At 39.2% G+C, this 17,467-nt stretch overlaps 1 protein-coding gene and 1 long non-coding RNA gene across 2 annotated transcripts; one reads left to right on the top strand and one right to left on the bottom strand.

Moving 5' to 3' along the window:
- Positions 1-1,127: 1,127 nt before the first annotated feature.
- LOC115737579 (beta-fructofuranosidase, insoluble isoenzyme CWINV1-like) lies at positions 1,128-5,110 on the bottom strand. The gene is made up of 7 exons (XM_030669764.2): positions 4,876-5,110; positions 4,669-4,677; positions 3,298-4,166; positions 2,986-3,144; positions 2,274-2,512; positions 2,075-2,165; positions 1,128-1,511 (listed from the first exon to the last, which is right to left on the bottom strand). The coding sequence occupies exons 1-7, from the start codon at positions 5,078-5,080 to the stop codon at positions 1,332-1,334; spliced, it is 1,752 nt and encodes a 583-aa protein (XP_030525624.1). The 5' UTR covers positions 5,081-5,110; the 3' UTR covers positions 1,128-1,331.
- On the top strand, positions 4,691-5,026 carry LOC125313781. The gene is made up of 2 exons (XR_007197390.1): positions 4,691-4,797; positions 4,839-5,026. It is a non-coding gene; the product is annotated as an uncharacterized LOC125313781 (long non-coding RNA).
- Positions 5,111-17,467: the final 12,357 nt, after the last annotated feature.

Raw genomic sequence — 17,467 nt, 5'->3', positions numbered from 1 at the left:
ATGAATTATTTAATGTGTGGATCAAGGTGAGAGTAAGCTTGCATGTGCTTGATGGTGGATTGTTGATATTGGATTTGACTCGACGATTGGTAAAGCGTTGCAAGGATCGCACGCTCTTGGGTTACTATCGTTATTGTATTGCATGCTTAGGATGTCTTAAGCGAGTCAATGTCCTACTCGAACTTAGGCGTTGACTCATTGAAATTTTATATCTCACCCCGTTGCAGCAGCGGCAAATGAAATGTACAAAGTAGCAAAGTCTCATGGCCTGAGTGACCAGGACTTTTCAGCAGTCATTGAAGCACTTAAAGCGAAACAATGAGATACGCCTGCATCTTCTTAGCTGATACGGAGAACTTTCTTTCGATGCCCTGGGTCATACGGTAAGTTGGCAATGTCTCCTGCTGTGTTCGTTAGATTTTTCTTCCTCCATGGAAGACAAATGCAGCTTTGTGCATGTCTTATCCATATGATTTGTAACAAGTTCAGATCTTTGATTTGGCATCTGAATGGTTGTGTGGTTACATCTGCCATTAGTTTAACATTGGCAAAACTAAAATGAAGGAGGGTTTGCAATATGATTGAATTTGTTCGCCTCTATGTACAGTATTGATCTTATAGTCTACTTTAAACCGTGTTATCCATTGATGTCATGGACAAAAGAGTGTTCATCATCTGCCTATCGGAGAATGTTTGGTTAGGTAGAGCGCGAAGTGCAATTGCTTCTGCATGATTGACTTTACAGTAACAAGTGCCAATTTTTGTCTCAGTGAAAAATAGACAATTCTCTTTCTGTCTCCCAACAAATTAATGTGATGGGATCGGGATGAAAGAGGAATAGATTTGTAGCAACAACAGATGGTCAAATCCGTGCTTTTCTTTCGCATTTTTCCACCTTGCTTTTTTCCTAGTGTTGATGACAAGCGCTTATAATTGTTGAAGTTGCATTCACCAGCATGTTCTGTTGTCTTCTGTAAACAAGCCTCTTTTTGGTCGGGTGAGATATATTTCTTAGCGCTTTTCGGGTTTTACCCGCAAACCATATATCTTTCAACATATGCCAATTTCCTCCGCAGTCAAATCACAAGTTCTTTCGACCCAAAAAAACAAAATCACAAGTGCTTGTCTAAATAAGAGGGCAGATAACCTTCTGTTATAAGTTTAGGGAACATTTGAAATCTCTGATTATTCTTGTTTCAGTAGTAACCCTCGTTTCAAATTTGTTATTTGATAACTGAACAAGCAAACAATTTTATTTCCCTCACTTCTTCCTTCAACCATAAAAAATCTCCTTCATGCGTCATTTCCTTCATTTAATTCAACAGATGGGGTCAATTGATCTTAGCCTTCTTCATGCTCCATGCACTTAACGTCAGCACTTCGACACTCTGAGTCCCGTTGTTGAAGACATGCAGGTGGGTTCCATCTTCCACAGCCAATACAGGGTAAACCCTAGCTGTGATGCAACTCTTCCCTCCACCACCAAAACTCTCCACTATAGAATGATCTATCTGTTGAAGGCAAAGGAAGATAGTCAAAGCAAATTAATCATGAGTTCCGATAGCTTAGGATTCGGAAACGTGGCTTCTTGCCGCTGAATTGTCATCTTTGTTTCCTTTATTGGGTGCAACAAAGTGAGCGCCTAAATGAAATGGGTTTGGCCGAAAATGGAGGATGGTTCGAGAAACATTTAAGCTTTTAAAGCATGCCGAAGAGGGAGAATCATACCAAATTGGCATGACAAGCGACAACACCTACTAAACATAGAATAGTGCAAGGAGATGGAGACATTTATAGGTATGAGTAAGCTTCCACATGCAGAGTTGGGACAAATCAAAAGGTCGAAAACTTAAAAAGATGCTGAATCTGGCTAAATTTAGTCGGTGGGAATCTGAACGAAAGCTTTTGATGGACATCAGCACTATGGGGTTACACTTTACAACTTGCCGCTTATGATGATCCATTAGTTTATGTATATAATGCACAGATTGACCAGATTAGATATGCAGAAAGAATTTCCAAGTCTAGATCAGACACATGTGAAGTCTTGTTCATGTCTATTAAATGAACTCACCAAGGTCCTCAACGACAGCTTCTCGTGCAGAGGGTCCACATCCAGGAGTGCTCCATAAGTGGTCTTATCATTGCTATTGTTAAGGGAAGATCTGAAAATAGATATACAGAGGGCCAAAAATCAGAAACTCTCTGGGGATTGGTGGGTGGAATATGTGCCCTTGAGATAAAGAAAGAAAATAAAGAGAGGGAGGTTGGACCTGCTCTGGTCACTACACATGAGGACAACATATTTGTTCTGGCCTTTGAAAATTCTGAAGAACACTGCTGTGTATTCTTCCAATCCTTTTGACGCCATGACCAGCAATCCAAATGGTCCGAGGCTACCTTTAACTGAAGCACCCTTTTGGCTACACAGCATTTGCGGGTTGGTCCACGTTGGGTCGAACACTTCTGCCTTCTCGAGCCCTTTTACTTCAAATAAGACCTCCACATCTGCCTGCAATGAAAAAGGAGATTGCAGGGATCATACCCATTTTAGCATTCTAGAACAGGGGGGTTAGGTTAGCAAAAGAGTCGGGTCCGCCTATAGTGTGGTGTCAAGAAGCACGGGATGACATTCCCGTGAAAGGAATTTTTCTTAATGTGGAAGTTATTTCATTCATGTGTGAAGTAATTCAGTGTTTGCTAACTTATGTTATCAAGGCAATGAGTGCGGATTCAGTAATTGTCACAGGCCCCGAAAAACTGTCCGATAGCCATAGCCATAGGTAAGTTGTAATCTTGAAGAAAATCTTTGAGGTTGTCAAAGTAAAACGAAGAAAACCAATGAAGATGAAGCCTATAGAGTAATCACCGCCCACTTATCGGTTACCGAAAATTAAAAGGAGAAGAGTTTAGAGTTGTGGGTGGCTTGTGGCTCAAATGAAACCTATCATCATGCCTGACGGAAACGTGAGCAGAAAAGCTCACCTGTGCAGCTGTTACACCAGACACTTCAAGAACTGTACCTCCCTTAATCAATTTGTTGGGCAAAACAACTTGGCTGTTATGTAGCTTCTCTATTTCCAGTATCGGCCATTGCACTAACTGTTTTCCAGATTTGTCCAGCCAAATGGTCCTTGGAATTGCCTGCCAAACAATCATTCCTGACCATCAACACTTGCATAGGCCACCAAACATAATAATCTCAATTTCGCCTAATTTAAGTGAATCTAGGATTTGAATTTGTCGCAGTAGCTCATCTTTTACAATAGTTATATTAATAGGAATAAAAATGTTGACCTGGATCCCGGACCATCCTTTCTTGATGTCATCGTCCTCGCTAGACGACTCATTGATCCAACCCCACAAGATCCGCCGGTTGGTCTTGCTGTCGAAGAAGGTCTTGGAAGCATAAAACTTGCCGTAATCGTATCTCAACCCCGAATCACTATCTACGGATCCCTTGTCGGGAACATACCTATCCGTGGTGGAGTTATAAGTCCCGACAGTGTAGTATTCGTGCTTCTTGTCGTCCAAGCTCACCTTGAGCACATGCTTAACGTTTGGCCCATTAATGGAGGTGTCCAAGCCAAGGGGCACTTGAGCAGAGACTGGGAAAAAATCCGGGCACTCCCACATCCCAGTGTTCTTAGCAGAGTGAAGTGGGTGTTGAGCCTTGGTCCAGCGAACAAAGTCCTTGCTTCTGTACAGAATGGCCCTTCCCTTCCGCCCCCTGTCTCGTTTGTTCCCGATGATCACCCTCCACCTCCCATCAGGGCCCACCCAAGCAGTGGTGGGGTCTCTGAATGAGCTTGCGTTAATCTGGTTCATGGCTGTGGGTGCCATCAGAGGATTGTGGGGTGATTTCACCCACTCGATCAGATACGGGTCTGATAAATTCTTGGGCACTGCCAAGTTTTGGACCTGCTGGTTCTGGGGGTTAATCCCGGTGTAGAGGATGGCCGGTTTGTACCCCGGGAGGATGGTGGCCGAGCCAGACCAGCAGCCGTTGATGTCGGACTCCTGAGACGGGAAGATGGCGGGGACGTGTGGGGTCCAGTTCACGAGGTCCGTCGATGTGGAATGGGCCCAGATGATGTTGCCCCACACCGCGGCTTTCGGGTTGTATTGGTAGAACAGATGGTATATGCCCTTGTAAAGCATTGGCCCTGCAGTGCAATGTGTCCATTTGGGTTTAACTTTAGCAGGCCATTTCCACATAATTTAACCGTAGTAAATGAGTGATGTAAAGCTACCAGTCAAGCATACTATAGTTTACACAGTCAAAATCAACATTCTGAGGTCTCTCTGGTCCTCCTAATCCCACAAGATAAATATATTCACCGCTTTAAGATTAACAGGTAATCTCCCAAGATTTAAAAACCGACAACGTCGAGGTAAACAACAAATATGGCCTTTACGAGCGTGACAGAAAAAAATACTGAAGCATTTTAAGAAATAAAGAGAATTGGCTGCTGCTGCATCTGTTAAATTCTCAACTTGTACAAATATTAATGGTAAGTAGCAGGGGAACAGAAAAATAAAAAATTAATTGGGTGGTTTGGTATGATAAGACAATGAGTTAACATCAAGAAGCAAGTTTAAGTAATTAGGGGGAAGAAATCAAGAAAATAAGCAAATCATGAGAGAGAGAGATAGAGAGGAACTGACCATTTGGATCTGAGAATCCCATGAAACCGGTTTGTCCATTTCACCACCAGACCAGGTCAAACGAACACGAAGAATAAACCAGCAAAGCAAAACAAAACTGTTAGCCACATTCATGGCAGAAACCAACATGTGTGTTTGTGTGTGGGTGTGGGTGAGAGAGAGAGAGAGAGAGAGAGAGAGAGAGAGAGAGAGAGAGAGAAACCAAACCATTGATCCAGTTCTTGGGAGGTTGGAAATGATAAGAAGTCCTGTAAGGCTGCTTCACAGAGGTGGACTCGACAGTTTTCCGCAAATTCCTGTAGACTCTGTGAGAGGCCCCAACATGGAGAACACCATGGCCAAGCAAGACAGAGATGGCAAGGACCGTCACAACAGAAGCAAGGAGATGTAGAAGAGAGCTGGGTTTGGCCATGGCGTGGCGTGTGTCCTGTCTGTTCAGAAAAACGGCGCTTCCCTACAACTTCTGAGCTTTTGAGCTGCGAGAAGAACAGATTATGTAGAGTGGTGATCCTGGCGGAGTGGAGGTCAATAGTCACATCACAGAGAAGGAGAGAGATATGGCTGCAGAAGAGATGAGAGGAGGAGGTTGAAGAATCATATTGTATTCGTAAGTCACAGAAAAGTACGTGATTCTTTCTTTCTTTCTTCCTTTTTTTTTTTTTTTTTTGGCCAGGTCTTTCGTCTCGGGTTCTCAAGTCAACGTTCAAAGCTGGTTTTTGATGACTAAAATAATGAGGGATGCGAAAGGCTTTCTCGGAAGGAAGAGGGTGAGACAAGACAGCTATGGCTGTCCCAATCTCGAGCCTCTAGTTTTGCCCAAATCTCTCCTCCTACTTACTGGATTTGATGATCAACTTGGTTTGGCAATGGGCGCATTGATAGGAAGTGTAGTGGAGAAAAATAAAGTTAGTGATTCGCCAAAAAAAAAAAAAGAAGAATTATTTAATCGCGTATATTTTCTTTTTTATGTGCGACTTGAGTTAACCCGATCATGAATCGAAATCATAACATTATGAATCCCGAACGAAAAAGCCGGTCGAGACTAAAATTCGACAAATACCTAAAACGGACATTTTGTCCGTGAACGGCGATGAATATATCTTAGTACGGGGTGTGTGTTTACATGAGAAGATGTTGTTACCTTCGTATGTTAAACGCTAGGATTGCTTAATCATAGGGACGGAATTTTTGCATGCCCAATTGATTTTATAGCCAGATGTAGAGTGCGAAAAAAAAAATAGCTTGCGTGATATAATTTCAATAGCTCTCAAAATTATAACACGCATATACAGTGTGGCAAAAATGACATGATTTCTTAGTCGAAAGTATAATAAATTGGAAATTCATTCAATCGAACCGTAAATTCGCACCGCATTCCATACATTATAAGATTCGCCGCCTAACGGTCGGATTTATTGATGCGACCATAATACCAAATGGACCTTAAACTAATCCGTGTGCAATTTTTGTTATGATTTTTTCCAATTTTCATTGATTTTTTTTTTGGGTCAAATTTCCATTGATTTGATGTGTGCCGTCGTTGACGAGTTGGCCAGTCTTTGGAGGCCAAACCGAAGGCGTCACGTATTGCAGAAAGTTGCCGTAAGGACTTGCACCCTTTGAAACGTTCCACCTTCCACGTGTTCAAAATTCAAATTAAATTTTCACGAATTACGAAGGTTGGAAAGGTCGGTTTTTCTGGTAAATTAGAAGCGAAATGATATTTGGTTTCTAATGTTGGGAACGCGAATAGTCGAAGAGAAAAAAAAAAAAGTAATCATAAACACGTAATTTTTATGTGAAAAACCCTTCCAAAATTATAAAGGAAAAAATTACGGTACAACACTAGGTAATTTCTTCACTATCAGTATCGAATGTCAAAATTACAAGTTTTCGAGTTACAACTATAAAAAGTATTGCCCCAGCATATAGCAGGAGTCCAGGCCATTCATAATATTGACGGAATTTATATGTGCGTCATTAGCAGCCGTGCTCTCTACTCCGCTTTAACGTGAAAATTACACTTATGCACGTCATTAGCACTAAAATGCCCTCTCACGTTTAGTGTTACTTTCCTCCATGAGACTTCACAGCTCCATCATCTGATCCTCGGGGAAAGCTTGGTTAAATATTTAAGAGGGTGAAGACCTTGAAATACAAGTTCGATTGACGAAAACGATGAATATGAAGCATGTCGAATGATCAAAATTAAAGAACATTCAAATACTTGCAGTCGCTAATTTATGGATATAAACTTGACTAAACAATATAAAGCTTGCTTAATTAGCCTTTTTTTTAAAAATTATATATTTCTCACGAGAGAGAGAGAGAGAAAGAAATGTAATTGTTCTAGACGTAGCCGGAAAAGAGATGGAAATTGGAAGATCACAATGACTCGTCAACTTTCAACTTTGCACCTTATAAACGGGGATTAGACTTTCGACCACCAAAAAAACCGAAAAAAAGACGAGGATTAGAATTCCTTTGTCTTGTTGGGATTGTCAATCATCACACGTCTGCGGTTTTTGTCTTAATACCGTTTTTTCTGTTACGTGTAAATCGATAATTAAAACGATGAGTGCATGTCATGATTTCGAGGGGGGTTTTCTAAAAAGAGAACTTATTCGCAAAACGGTCTAGTCCTCAATTTTTACAGAAAAATACAAATTAAGTCTGAAAACTTACATTGAAAATATGTCATATGAAAATGTCGCGCATGCTGTTTTGAGTGACAGGTAGCCAATTTAAGGTATTCTCCACAAAAAATATATATATGACTGGATTGTAATTTTTTTTTAAATTTCAGAATTTAATGGGGTCAATTAAAATGTTTAGGGTGGAATTATCAAAAAAATCATAAAAATCCTAAAAACCTATTGCAATCGTGCCAATTCAATCTTAAACCTTTATTTTTAGTGATGAAGTCCTAATAATTTTGCATTTGGGCAATTCAATCCACTCGCCCAACTTTGATCGGCCGGCGCTGGCGTGAAAATTTTTAATGATACTTTTATTATTTTTTATTTTTATTTTCTTCCCTTCTCCCTTGTAGTCAAGGCGAGGCTCGCCTTGCAAGGGCAAGGTCTCCTTGTCGGGCAACCTCATCGCTGTTTGTTGAGGGTCAACCTCACCTACCTCGAGTGAGGCTCTCTCCAGCCAAATTCGCAGCCCTCAATTTCTACAATTTTGATCTCGCAAGTTTTTTGCTAGGCCATTGTCCATGCCCCTCAAGTGTTTGGAAAATGCCGCCTTTCTTGCATCATATTGCCAAAGGCCGGCAAGGTCGACCTCACCCCTACGAGCAAGCTCCCAGAGGAAGAAGAAGAAGAAGGAAGAATAAAAAAGAAAGAAAATATTAAAATAAAAAAAATTATTGAAAATCGCCACGTCGACACCGACCGGCCAAAATTAGTCAGATGGGTTGAATTGACAGAATTGCAATAGGTTTAAGAGTTTTTCAGTAATTTTTACAAAAGTTTAGATTTCGATTGCATTTCGTACGCAATGTTTGAGACTTCTCGTGCACTCGTGACCCTGTTACATACATTTTGTTTATGTTACGGCATAAGTACGCGCCACAAAGCACTTCCTCTTAAATCCTCCACAATTACTTCGCACGTGCAAAGTCGAAACTCTCAATTTCATTATTATCGATATCGTAGTCTCCTCTCCATTGTTCATCGCGTCGCGTCAGCGGAAAATTTTTCCAATGATCGAAAGCATGGGCACAAATTTTGGTGGTACAGCTCCTTTGCTCTTATTATAACCGAGCCCATGCCATTTTTGCCAGGTGATCCGTCCCAGAAGCCGCCATACCTGCATATCATCGCCATGTCCCATTCATTCATCACATGGGGCGGGCATCGATCTGAATTTGGACCGTTTATAAAAAGGGCGGAACTTGCGCCAATCTCGCCAGATCCGATAGCCCGGTCGTCAACCATAGCACGTTAGATGTCGTGACTTTTTGTTTTTCCCTTTGAATTTTTTCTTCCGTGAGTCATCGTGCTTCCGACGCGATGATTAGTCCCGTCAAGTACCAAAGACGGTGCTTGAGTATGGAACAATCCCACCGCTTTCTTTTCTTTTTCTTGTAAGTTGCTCGATTCTATGTACAATCTCTTCACGTCGTCATAAGCTTATCGTAATTCGAATTGATGTAGATTTTGGAGAAGAGTTTCTATTTATGTATCTACTTCTATTTATGTGCTGTTTCGTTTTGGATTGTCCGGTACAAAAGGTTAAAGTAAAAATAGTCTATAACTTTGAAAATGCAACGATTGCATCGTACGATACTACAAAAATTGCAGAATTTTATAAATTCGCTATCTGTTGATGTATGTGTAATTGCGTGCGTTTGTTGACGAGTTGACCATTCCAAAGGCGTGAAGTGGTGCAGAAGGTTACCCGTGAATTTCAAGGGCTAGAAACCTTTCAAAGATTCCTTGTGTTCGAATTTCAAGTCACGTTTGGACAAATTGACCGAGGTTGGAAAGGGTCAGTTGTTCACGTAAATAGCAAGCGAAATGACATTTGGTTTCTAATCTCAAAGAGAGCCCGGTTAAAAATTTAAGCAAAAAATTACCCAAAAAAAATTTCATTTATTGACTCGTACCAATTTAGTCTTAAAATTTTCAATTATGACAATTAAGTCCTAAACATTTTAATGATTTGCCAATGTAATCTATGCAGCCAATTTTGACCAAAGATTGCTGACATGAATGTTGACTATGTGGCACGACCAGCGGTGAGATGTTCAATTTTTACAATTAACTAATATATTCCTAATTCTATTTAAAGTTTGGTTTTTCTTTCATTTTTGTTTTTTCACAACTTTAGGCTAGCGAGATCGCCTGCCACAAGTGATAGCAAGCGATCCTTGCCTAGTTTGGGTGAGGGCCTCCACGACTTGGGCCCAAATCCAGCGGAGGGCGTGGTGGCCCCGACTTCAATCTGGGCGAGGGCCCCGCGGTCGATAGGGACGAAGGCTCTCGCCTAGACCTCCCTTGTGGCTAGCGACCTCATCAGGCTGAAAAAAAAAAAGAAAGAAAAGAAGGAAAAAAATAATAAAAAGTAATAAAAATTAAAAAAAAATGTTTACATCAGTCTCGTCTGTCTCACGTAGGATGGCTAGCGAAGTTTATTATCTATATTAGTAATTTTCGATCAAAATGGACTAGACGGACTATATTAGCTAACTGTCAAATGATTATGATTCAATTGATACAGTTGAAAGGTTTAAGATTAAATTGACACGGGCGCCATAAATTCATATATTTTTTTAATTCTATTTAGGAGCAAGGACATAATTTTTTTGGTGATTCTCCTAACATTTAAGAGGGTTAGAAAACTTAAACATGCTTTTGGTTATTGAAACTATTAAGCATGTTTTGTTTGTGAAAAGGGAGCTGCTAAACAATCTTAACTTTTTGCTCTTGAAGTCTTCTAGTAAATCTGTATCTGCTCATAATTAGACGCCTCTAACTGGTCACCACAATGTTCGTGTGGACATCGATTTTCAAATTAATATAATGACACGTGTGAAGCATTTTTTTGTCTTAATCGCTGACATTCGATGAACACGACACCGTGGTCCTGCCCGATTTCGTGAGGGAAAAACTTTTGACGGATACCACACAACGGTCTTTTTCATACAAGCTTTTCTGTGCAAGGTTGGTTGAACATATCGCGGATTTCGTATCGGTTTGGTTGCCCGAGTTTTGAAACCTAATCCGGTGACAATATTTTTGTTCTATAGTCGATTTCATTAACAAGGCAATTGCAAATTTCTTCGACAGGAATAGGAAAAATAGCATAGATTATCTTTGAATATTAGTCCAATGTGTAATGTCGTCCTTAAACTTTTAATATGTTCATTATGGCTCTTTAACTTTGATGCATCATTCAATGTGGTTCCTTAACTTTGGTGCAGCATTTAATGTGATCCATGAACTTTTAAATATTTTCATATAATTCAGAGAATATACTAAAATATTTATCAATATTTCAGGAATCACGTCGAACAAATTAAAAAATCAGAGACAACATTGCACATTATGCCAAAGTTAATGGATCATACTGTACAAATCAAAAGTTCCGGGAACAACATTACGTATTGGACCGAAGCTCATAAACAATGTCTTGTTGGCTTTCTCCAACGGAGCATCCACAACCTTCCGATTTTTATTTTTATTTTTTTTGCGCATGGAATGACCCTTCAATTGTTGTTGCTAGTTGTGATGGGGTGGAGGATAGAAATACGGGGTTTGAAGCTCCAATGGCATGGAACAGCTTGAGCATTTCCGTGAACTGGAGGTCAAGATCTTTCCTCTTGCACGAACAACATTTCCACTTGAAGAATTCTGTTCGATTCATCACTTCTCTTGATTTTTAAGCACACAACATAATTGGGCCATTACCTTTCAACCGATTTCTAAACTTTTTGCTGCAAAATGCATCGCGTCCTACAAATTAGATCGAAAAATGCCACTTGAGAATGCCACGTTCGTTATGAGTGACATATAGGTAATTTTAGGTATTGTTCATCAAAAAGGATTCAACCGCACCTCTTTCAAAATGTTTTGACACTTAATTTATTGGGATGTGGTTCATACTTCCCATCAACAGCAAAGCACGAAGGTCTTACTCTTGAATATTTATTGCTATATATAGTATTTTAAATTTAGGCCCATGAATATTTAGTTGCTCTTGTCTTAGCCGGAAAATACATGGAAATTGGAAGATCACAATGACACGTCAACTTTCAACTTTTTTAGGATCATCACTCATCCGCCATCACACGTGTGCGGCTTCTGTCTTAATACCGTTTTTTCTATTACGATTATAAATCGATAATTAAAACGATGAGCGCATGTCATGACTACGGGGGGATTTTCTAAAAAAGAAAGCTTTTTGCAAAACAGTCGAGTCCTCAATTTCTACCGAAAAGTACAATTAAGTATGAAAGCTCACATTGAAAATAAGGTTAATATAACGAAAAACCCCAAAATGGTATATCTTCGATAAATTTACTTCAAATTATTATTTTTTTGACCATTAAAAATTCAAACCGGTACACTTGTAACAAATTTACCTCAAATTGGTACACCTATAACAAATTTACCCTCCGTTAGTTTTCGTTAAATCTAACCGTCAAATTATTAAGTTGGATGGTATATGACAGTTCAAAGGTGTACCGATTTGAAATTTTTACTTTCTGTTTGTCACATGTTTATCAATTTGGGATTTTTCGTTGTATTAATTCAATTTAACATAGGGTAAATTTCACCTAGATGTACCGGTTTGAAATTTTTCTTGGTCAAAAAAATTAGTTTATGGTAAATTTGTCACAAAATGTACTAGTTTAATGTTTTTAGTGATCAAAAAATAATTTGGGATAAATTTATCACAGGTGTACTAATTTGAAATTTTTCATAGTAAAAAAAAAATAGTTTGGGATAAATTTATTATAAGTGTACCAGTTTGAAATTTTTCATGGTATTACTAGGGGTGAGCGGTTCCCAATCCAGTTCTCCTCAAGAAGCGAGAACCGGACCGGTGGTGCCGATTCCCAATTTTCGAAATCGGGGACCGGACCGCCGGTCCGATCCGGTTCCCGTGCAATCCAATGGAGTCAAGCAAATATTATCAAGGACATTATTTTCGAAGAAATGACTCTAAAATAATATATTTTTTTTCAAAAAAAATGTGATATGATAGAATTTTCAAGCACAATCTAGTAACACGTTATTCGACATTGTTGAGTGGAGTCATTGCAATAAAAGCTACAAAATAAACATGTGGTCCAAGTCTCAACCACATGAAACTTTGTAAATGCAAAAAAAATTAAAATTAAAATCGACTAGTCCTGTATCTCTGGAATCGGGAGCTGGGTCGCCGCCCTCTGGAATCGGGAACCGGACTACCTGTCTGGTCACGTCCGGGCGGTTCTCCGTCCAGTTGGTTCGACTTGCTCACCCCTAGTATTTAACCCTTGAAAATATGTCATATAAAAATGTCACGCATGCTGTTTTGAGTGATAGGTTGCCAATTTAAAGGTATTGTCCATAAAAAATTGGATCGATTGCACTTTTTTAAAAACTTCAGAATTTAATTGGATCAATTAAAATGCTTAGGAGGGAATTACTAAAAAAATTATAAAAAAATCAATTGCAACTATGTAAATTCAGTCCTAAATCTTTATTTTTGTCGATTAAATCCTAATAATTTTGCATTTGGGCCATTCAGTTCATTCGGCCAACTTTGGCCGACCGACACTAATGTGATACTATTGGCGTTGACGTGACAATTTTTACTAGTATTTTTTATTTTTTATTTTCTTCCATTCTCCCTTTGTAGTCGCTGGCCTCGGGGGAGGCTCGCCTCCCAAGGGCAAGGTCTCCTCATCGATTGACCTCGTTCTTCGTCGACGAGGGTCGACCTCGTCAGCCTCCGGCAAGGCTTGCCCTCGCCGGACTCATAGCCCTCACTTTCTGCAGCTTTGATTTCGCAAGTATTTGCTTTGCCATTGTTGATGCACCTCAAGTGTTTGTAAATATGCCGCCTTTCTTGCATCATCACGCCAAAGGCCACGGTTAGCGAGTCCGACCCTTGTCGGCCTTTGGTGAGGGCGACCCTCACTTGAGGCCGACGAGGTCGACCTTGCCCCTAGGAGACGAGCCTCTAGAGGAAGAAGGAAGAAAAAAAGAAATAGTGAAAATAAATAAAATATTAAAATTCAAAAAAAACATATTGAAATATTTTTTAAAATCGTCACGTCAGCGTTGTTCGGTCAAAATTGGTCGGATGAACTAAATTGACACAATTGCAATATGTTTAAGATTTTTTGGTTTTCTTTGCAAAAGTTTACAATTTAACTGCACTTCTTATGCAATATTTTATACTTTTCGTCCACTCGTGACCTATTACATACATGTCGTTTATGTCACGGCATAAGTACGCTCCATAAAGTACTTTCTCTTAAATCCTTCACAATTACTTAGCACATGCAAAGTCAAAACTCTCAATTTCATTATTATCGATATCGTAGTTTCCTCTCCATTGCTCATCTCGTCAGTCCTTTCGGAAAACTTTTGCATCGATTGAAAGCGTGGGCACAAATTTTTGTGGTACGGCTCCTTTGTTCTCATTATAATCGAACCCACGCCATGTGATCCTCCTCGGAAGCCGCCACGCCTGCATATCATCGCCATGTTTTATTCATTTGTTACATGAGTGCGGGCCGGTACATGCACATCGATCTGAATTTGGACCATTTGAAAAAGGGACGGAACGTCCGTGGGTCTCGCCAAATTCGATGGTCCGATGGTTGATGATAGTTAAGCATGGAATAACCCCGTTCTTTTGTTTCCTTTTCTTGTAAGTTGCTCGGTTATATTTAACGTTGTTCGCTGTTCATGATTTCCTTCTATGTGGGATCCCTTTACCTCGTCACAAACTTATCGTAATTCGAATTAATGTAGCTTTTGGAGGTGAGCTTCTCTTTATGTATATGCTTCTATTTATACGTTGTTTTGTTTACAATTGGATTGTCGGGTCCGAAAGGTTAAAGTAAAAGTGGTATGTAGTTCCAACGATGCATCATAAAATACTACAAAAAAAGAAATGCTGAATTTTATAAAGGCGTGATAAGCTAGAAATCAATTGAATAGATGGATAAGTATCAAATCATAACTCGAAATACACGAGAGAAACGTCACAGTTGAGCAGTTCGGATAAATCCTAGACAAAATTGGGCGGCGGTGATTGAACGAGAATGGATCCGACATCCGTGAAAACGAAACCTTTAAAAACTCCTATGATTTCCCTCAATATTAGACCTGTTCACCAATAGAATCCGAGGAAAGCGAAATCCCAAAAACATACATTCAAAAAACCTCAAATTTTGACTAGATCGGGATGGAAATCTCTCCAAAACGGGAGAGAGCAGCTTCTAAATTTAAATTAAATCGAAAGAGAAAAGCTTCCACACGAGAGAAAAATAATAAAAGAAAATAGAGAACAAAAATAACTTAAGAAAAGTAGAAGGGAGAGACAGGTCTACCTCAAGCCTTTTCTTCTATGGAAATTAAAGAAAAAAGCTGTATGAACGGGGGAGAGAGAGAGAGAGAGAGGAGACAACTTGGGCCGGCTGACAAAAGAATTGCGTGAATTGGTTAAGTGTTGAATTTCAAGAACTAGAAACCTATCAAATCTTCCACGTGTTCGTGGACAAGTTTGCCGAGGTTGGAAAGGTCAGTTGTTCTAGCAAATAACAAACGAATTGATATTTGGTTTCTAATCTTGGGAGAGCTCTATTATATATTTAAGCAAAAATTTATCAAAAAGGTTATAGATTAATTATATTTGTGTCAATTCAATTTTATACTTTCTAATTGTACTAATTAAGTCTTAAAACTTCTGACAATTTGCTAATATAGTACATCCAATCAATTTTGGCAAAGAAAATATTTTGACTAAATTTGCACAATTGTCATAAATTTAGAACTTTTGTTATGATTTTCCCAACATTTAAAAGGGTAAAAAAAACTTGTTTTTCGTTGCCGAAACTCTTAAGCATGTACTTGTCCTTGCTCTAATCGATGCAACGATATAAAAGATTACTTCCAGCGTTAGTTTGTGAAGAGGGGGCTGCTAATCTTATCCTTCATGCTCCTAAAGTCTTCTAGTAAATCAAATCCATATCTGCTCATAATTAGATGCCTCTAATGAATGGACTTCGATTTTCGCTAGTCACGCTTCTTGCATCTATATTAAAAAAAAAAAAAGAGGAGGGAAGCATGACATAATTGGTTTCTAAATTTTGATCCAATGTGTAACGTGATTTTTGAACTTTTAATTTGATAAATATGATCTCCGAAATTTAGCCAATGTGCAATTTGATTTTTGAACTTTCAATTTATTCAATGTGGTCCCTAAAACTTTAAAACATATTCAATTTAGTCCCTAAATAATAAGAAAATGTTCAATATCGTCCATAAACTCGAATTTCCTATAGTACAAGGACTCAGTTGAACATGTTCCAAAAGTTCGGGAACCATACTGGTTAAATTAAAAAATTAGAGATTATATTACACGTTGGGGGGGAAATTACCAAAAAAGTCATAAACATATTGCAATTGTGTCAATTCAGTCTTAAACTTTTTTTTTTTTCCGATTCGGTCATAAACCTTTCGCAATTGTGCCATTTCAACCGATCAAGCAAATTTTGGTCGGCCGGCATACCGAATATTTTAATATTTTTTTGAAATTTTTATAACTTTTTTTTTATAATTTTTATGTTGTTTTCTTTTTCTTTTTTCCTTTTTTTTTTTTTATGTCCCCTCTCCTTCCCACCTCCAGCCAATCGCCATAGTTTGGCGACCGGCTAGAGGCGCTACCAAAGAGGCCGAGCCTCTCCCGGCCATGGCGGGGGTCGACCTTGCCGTCACCTTGGGGGGGCTTAACCTCGTCGTCGCTACCTCTCTCGGTGATGGCAAGGTTGATCCTCGCCATGGCCGAGCGAGGTCAAGGCCTGCCATGGCCGGGTGAGGCTCGACCTTGCCGCCGCTACCTCGCCCACCGACGGCGAGGTCGGCCCCCGCCATGGTCGGGAAAGGCTCGGCCTCCCCAGCCGCATCTCCGGCCAGCTGCTGAACTATGGTGATCGGCTAGAGGTGGGGAGGGGAGGGGGCAAAAAAAAGGGAAAAAGGAAAAGCACAAAAAGAAAAAAAAAACATAAAAATTATTTAAAAAATCATAAAAAAATAATAAAATATATTAAAATATTCTATTGCCGCCCAGTAAGCCAAAATTCACTGGATGAACCGACATGGCATAATTACAAAAGGTTTAGGACTGAATCGGCAAAAAAAAAAAGTTTAGGACCGAATTGACACAATTACAATAGGTTTATGACTTTTTTGGTAATTTTTCCGTGCAATGTCATCCCTGGATTTTTAATTTGTTTAATGTGATCACTGAATAATTTATAAATATTTAATGTGGTCCATCGATTATATGAAAATATTTAAAAGTTCGGGAATCACATTGAATGTTGCACCAAAGTTAATGAGCCATATTGAATGGATTAAAATTTTAAAGGCGATATTACACATTAAATTAATGTTCAAGGATAATATTGTGTGTTTTCCCTATTTCTATCGAAGAAATTTGTGGCCGCCTCGTTAGCCGCCTCGTTAATGAAGTGGACTAAGGAACAAAAATATCACCGGACTAGGTTGCAGAACTTGGGCAACCAACTTTGCACAGAAAAGCTTTGCATGAAAAAAACTGTCGGCACAAGTAGAAAAATCTTTAGGACATTTAATTTACGACAGCGTGTGGTCCCGGTCGAAAGTTTTGCCCTCACGAAATCCGACGAGATCACGGCAATGCGTTCATCGAATATCGTCCATTTATCACTGGAACGGAAGACAACGATTAAAGACGAAAAGACTTTTCATGCTGGTCCAATGCGATGACATCTTCCCCGCCCGATTTGCAATTAAGGGGACGTGGCAAAGAGCGCAAAGCAGACGTGCCATCACGATCTTTCAAAAAGTAGGATTTTTGTTTTTCCCCAAACTTTGACTTGATATATAACGTGGTCTATAAACTTTTAATCTGACCATTATAATCCTTAAACTTTAGCACAACATAGAGAAAATTGCCAAAAAAATCTTAAATTTATTACAATTGTGCCAATTCAGTCATAGATTTTTTTTTTTTACCGATTCAGTCCTAAACCTTTTGTAATTGTGCAATTTCAGTCTAAAATTCTCAGCAAGCCAATTGAAAC

Source organism: Rhodamnia argentea, chromosome 2 (genome assembly GCF_020921035.1).
Source record: "Rhodamnia argentea isolate NSW1041297 chromosome 2, ASM2092103v1, whole genome shotgun sequence".
Classification (NCBI taxonomy): Eukaryota; Viridiplantae; Streptophyta; class Magnoliopsida; order Myrtales; family Myrtaceae; genus Rhodamnia; species Rhodamnia argentea.
This window is presented reverse-complemented; position numbering and strand designations above follow the sequence as displayed.

Excerpts from the sequence above, each read along its gene's own strand:
- LOC115737579 (XM_030669764.2), bottom strand. The coding sequence starts at position 5,080 with ATGGCCAAACCCAGCTCTCTTCTACATCTCCTTGCTTCTGTTGTGACG. Across the intron at positions 3,145-3,297 it reads AAGGATGGTCCGGGATCCAG|GCAATTCCAAGGACCATTTG; the intron begins GTCAACATTTTT and ends ATTGTTTGGCAG. Across the intron at positions 2,166-2,273 it reads ATGTGTAGTGACCAGAGCAG|ATCTTCCCTTAACAATAGCA; the intron begins GTCCAACCTCCC and ends ATCTATTTTCAG.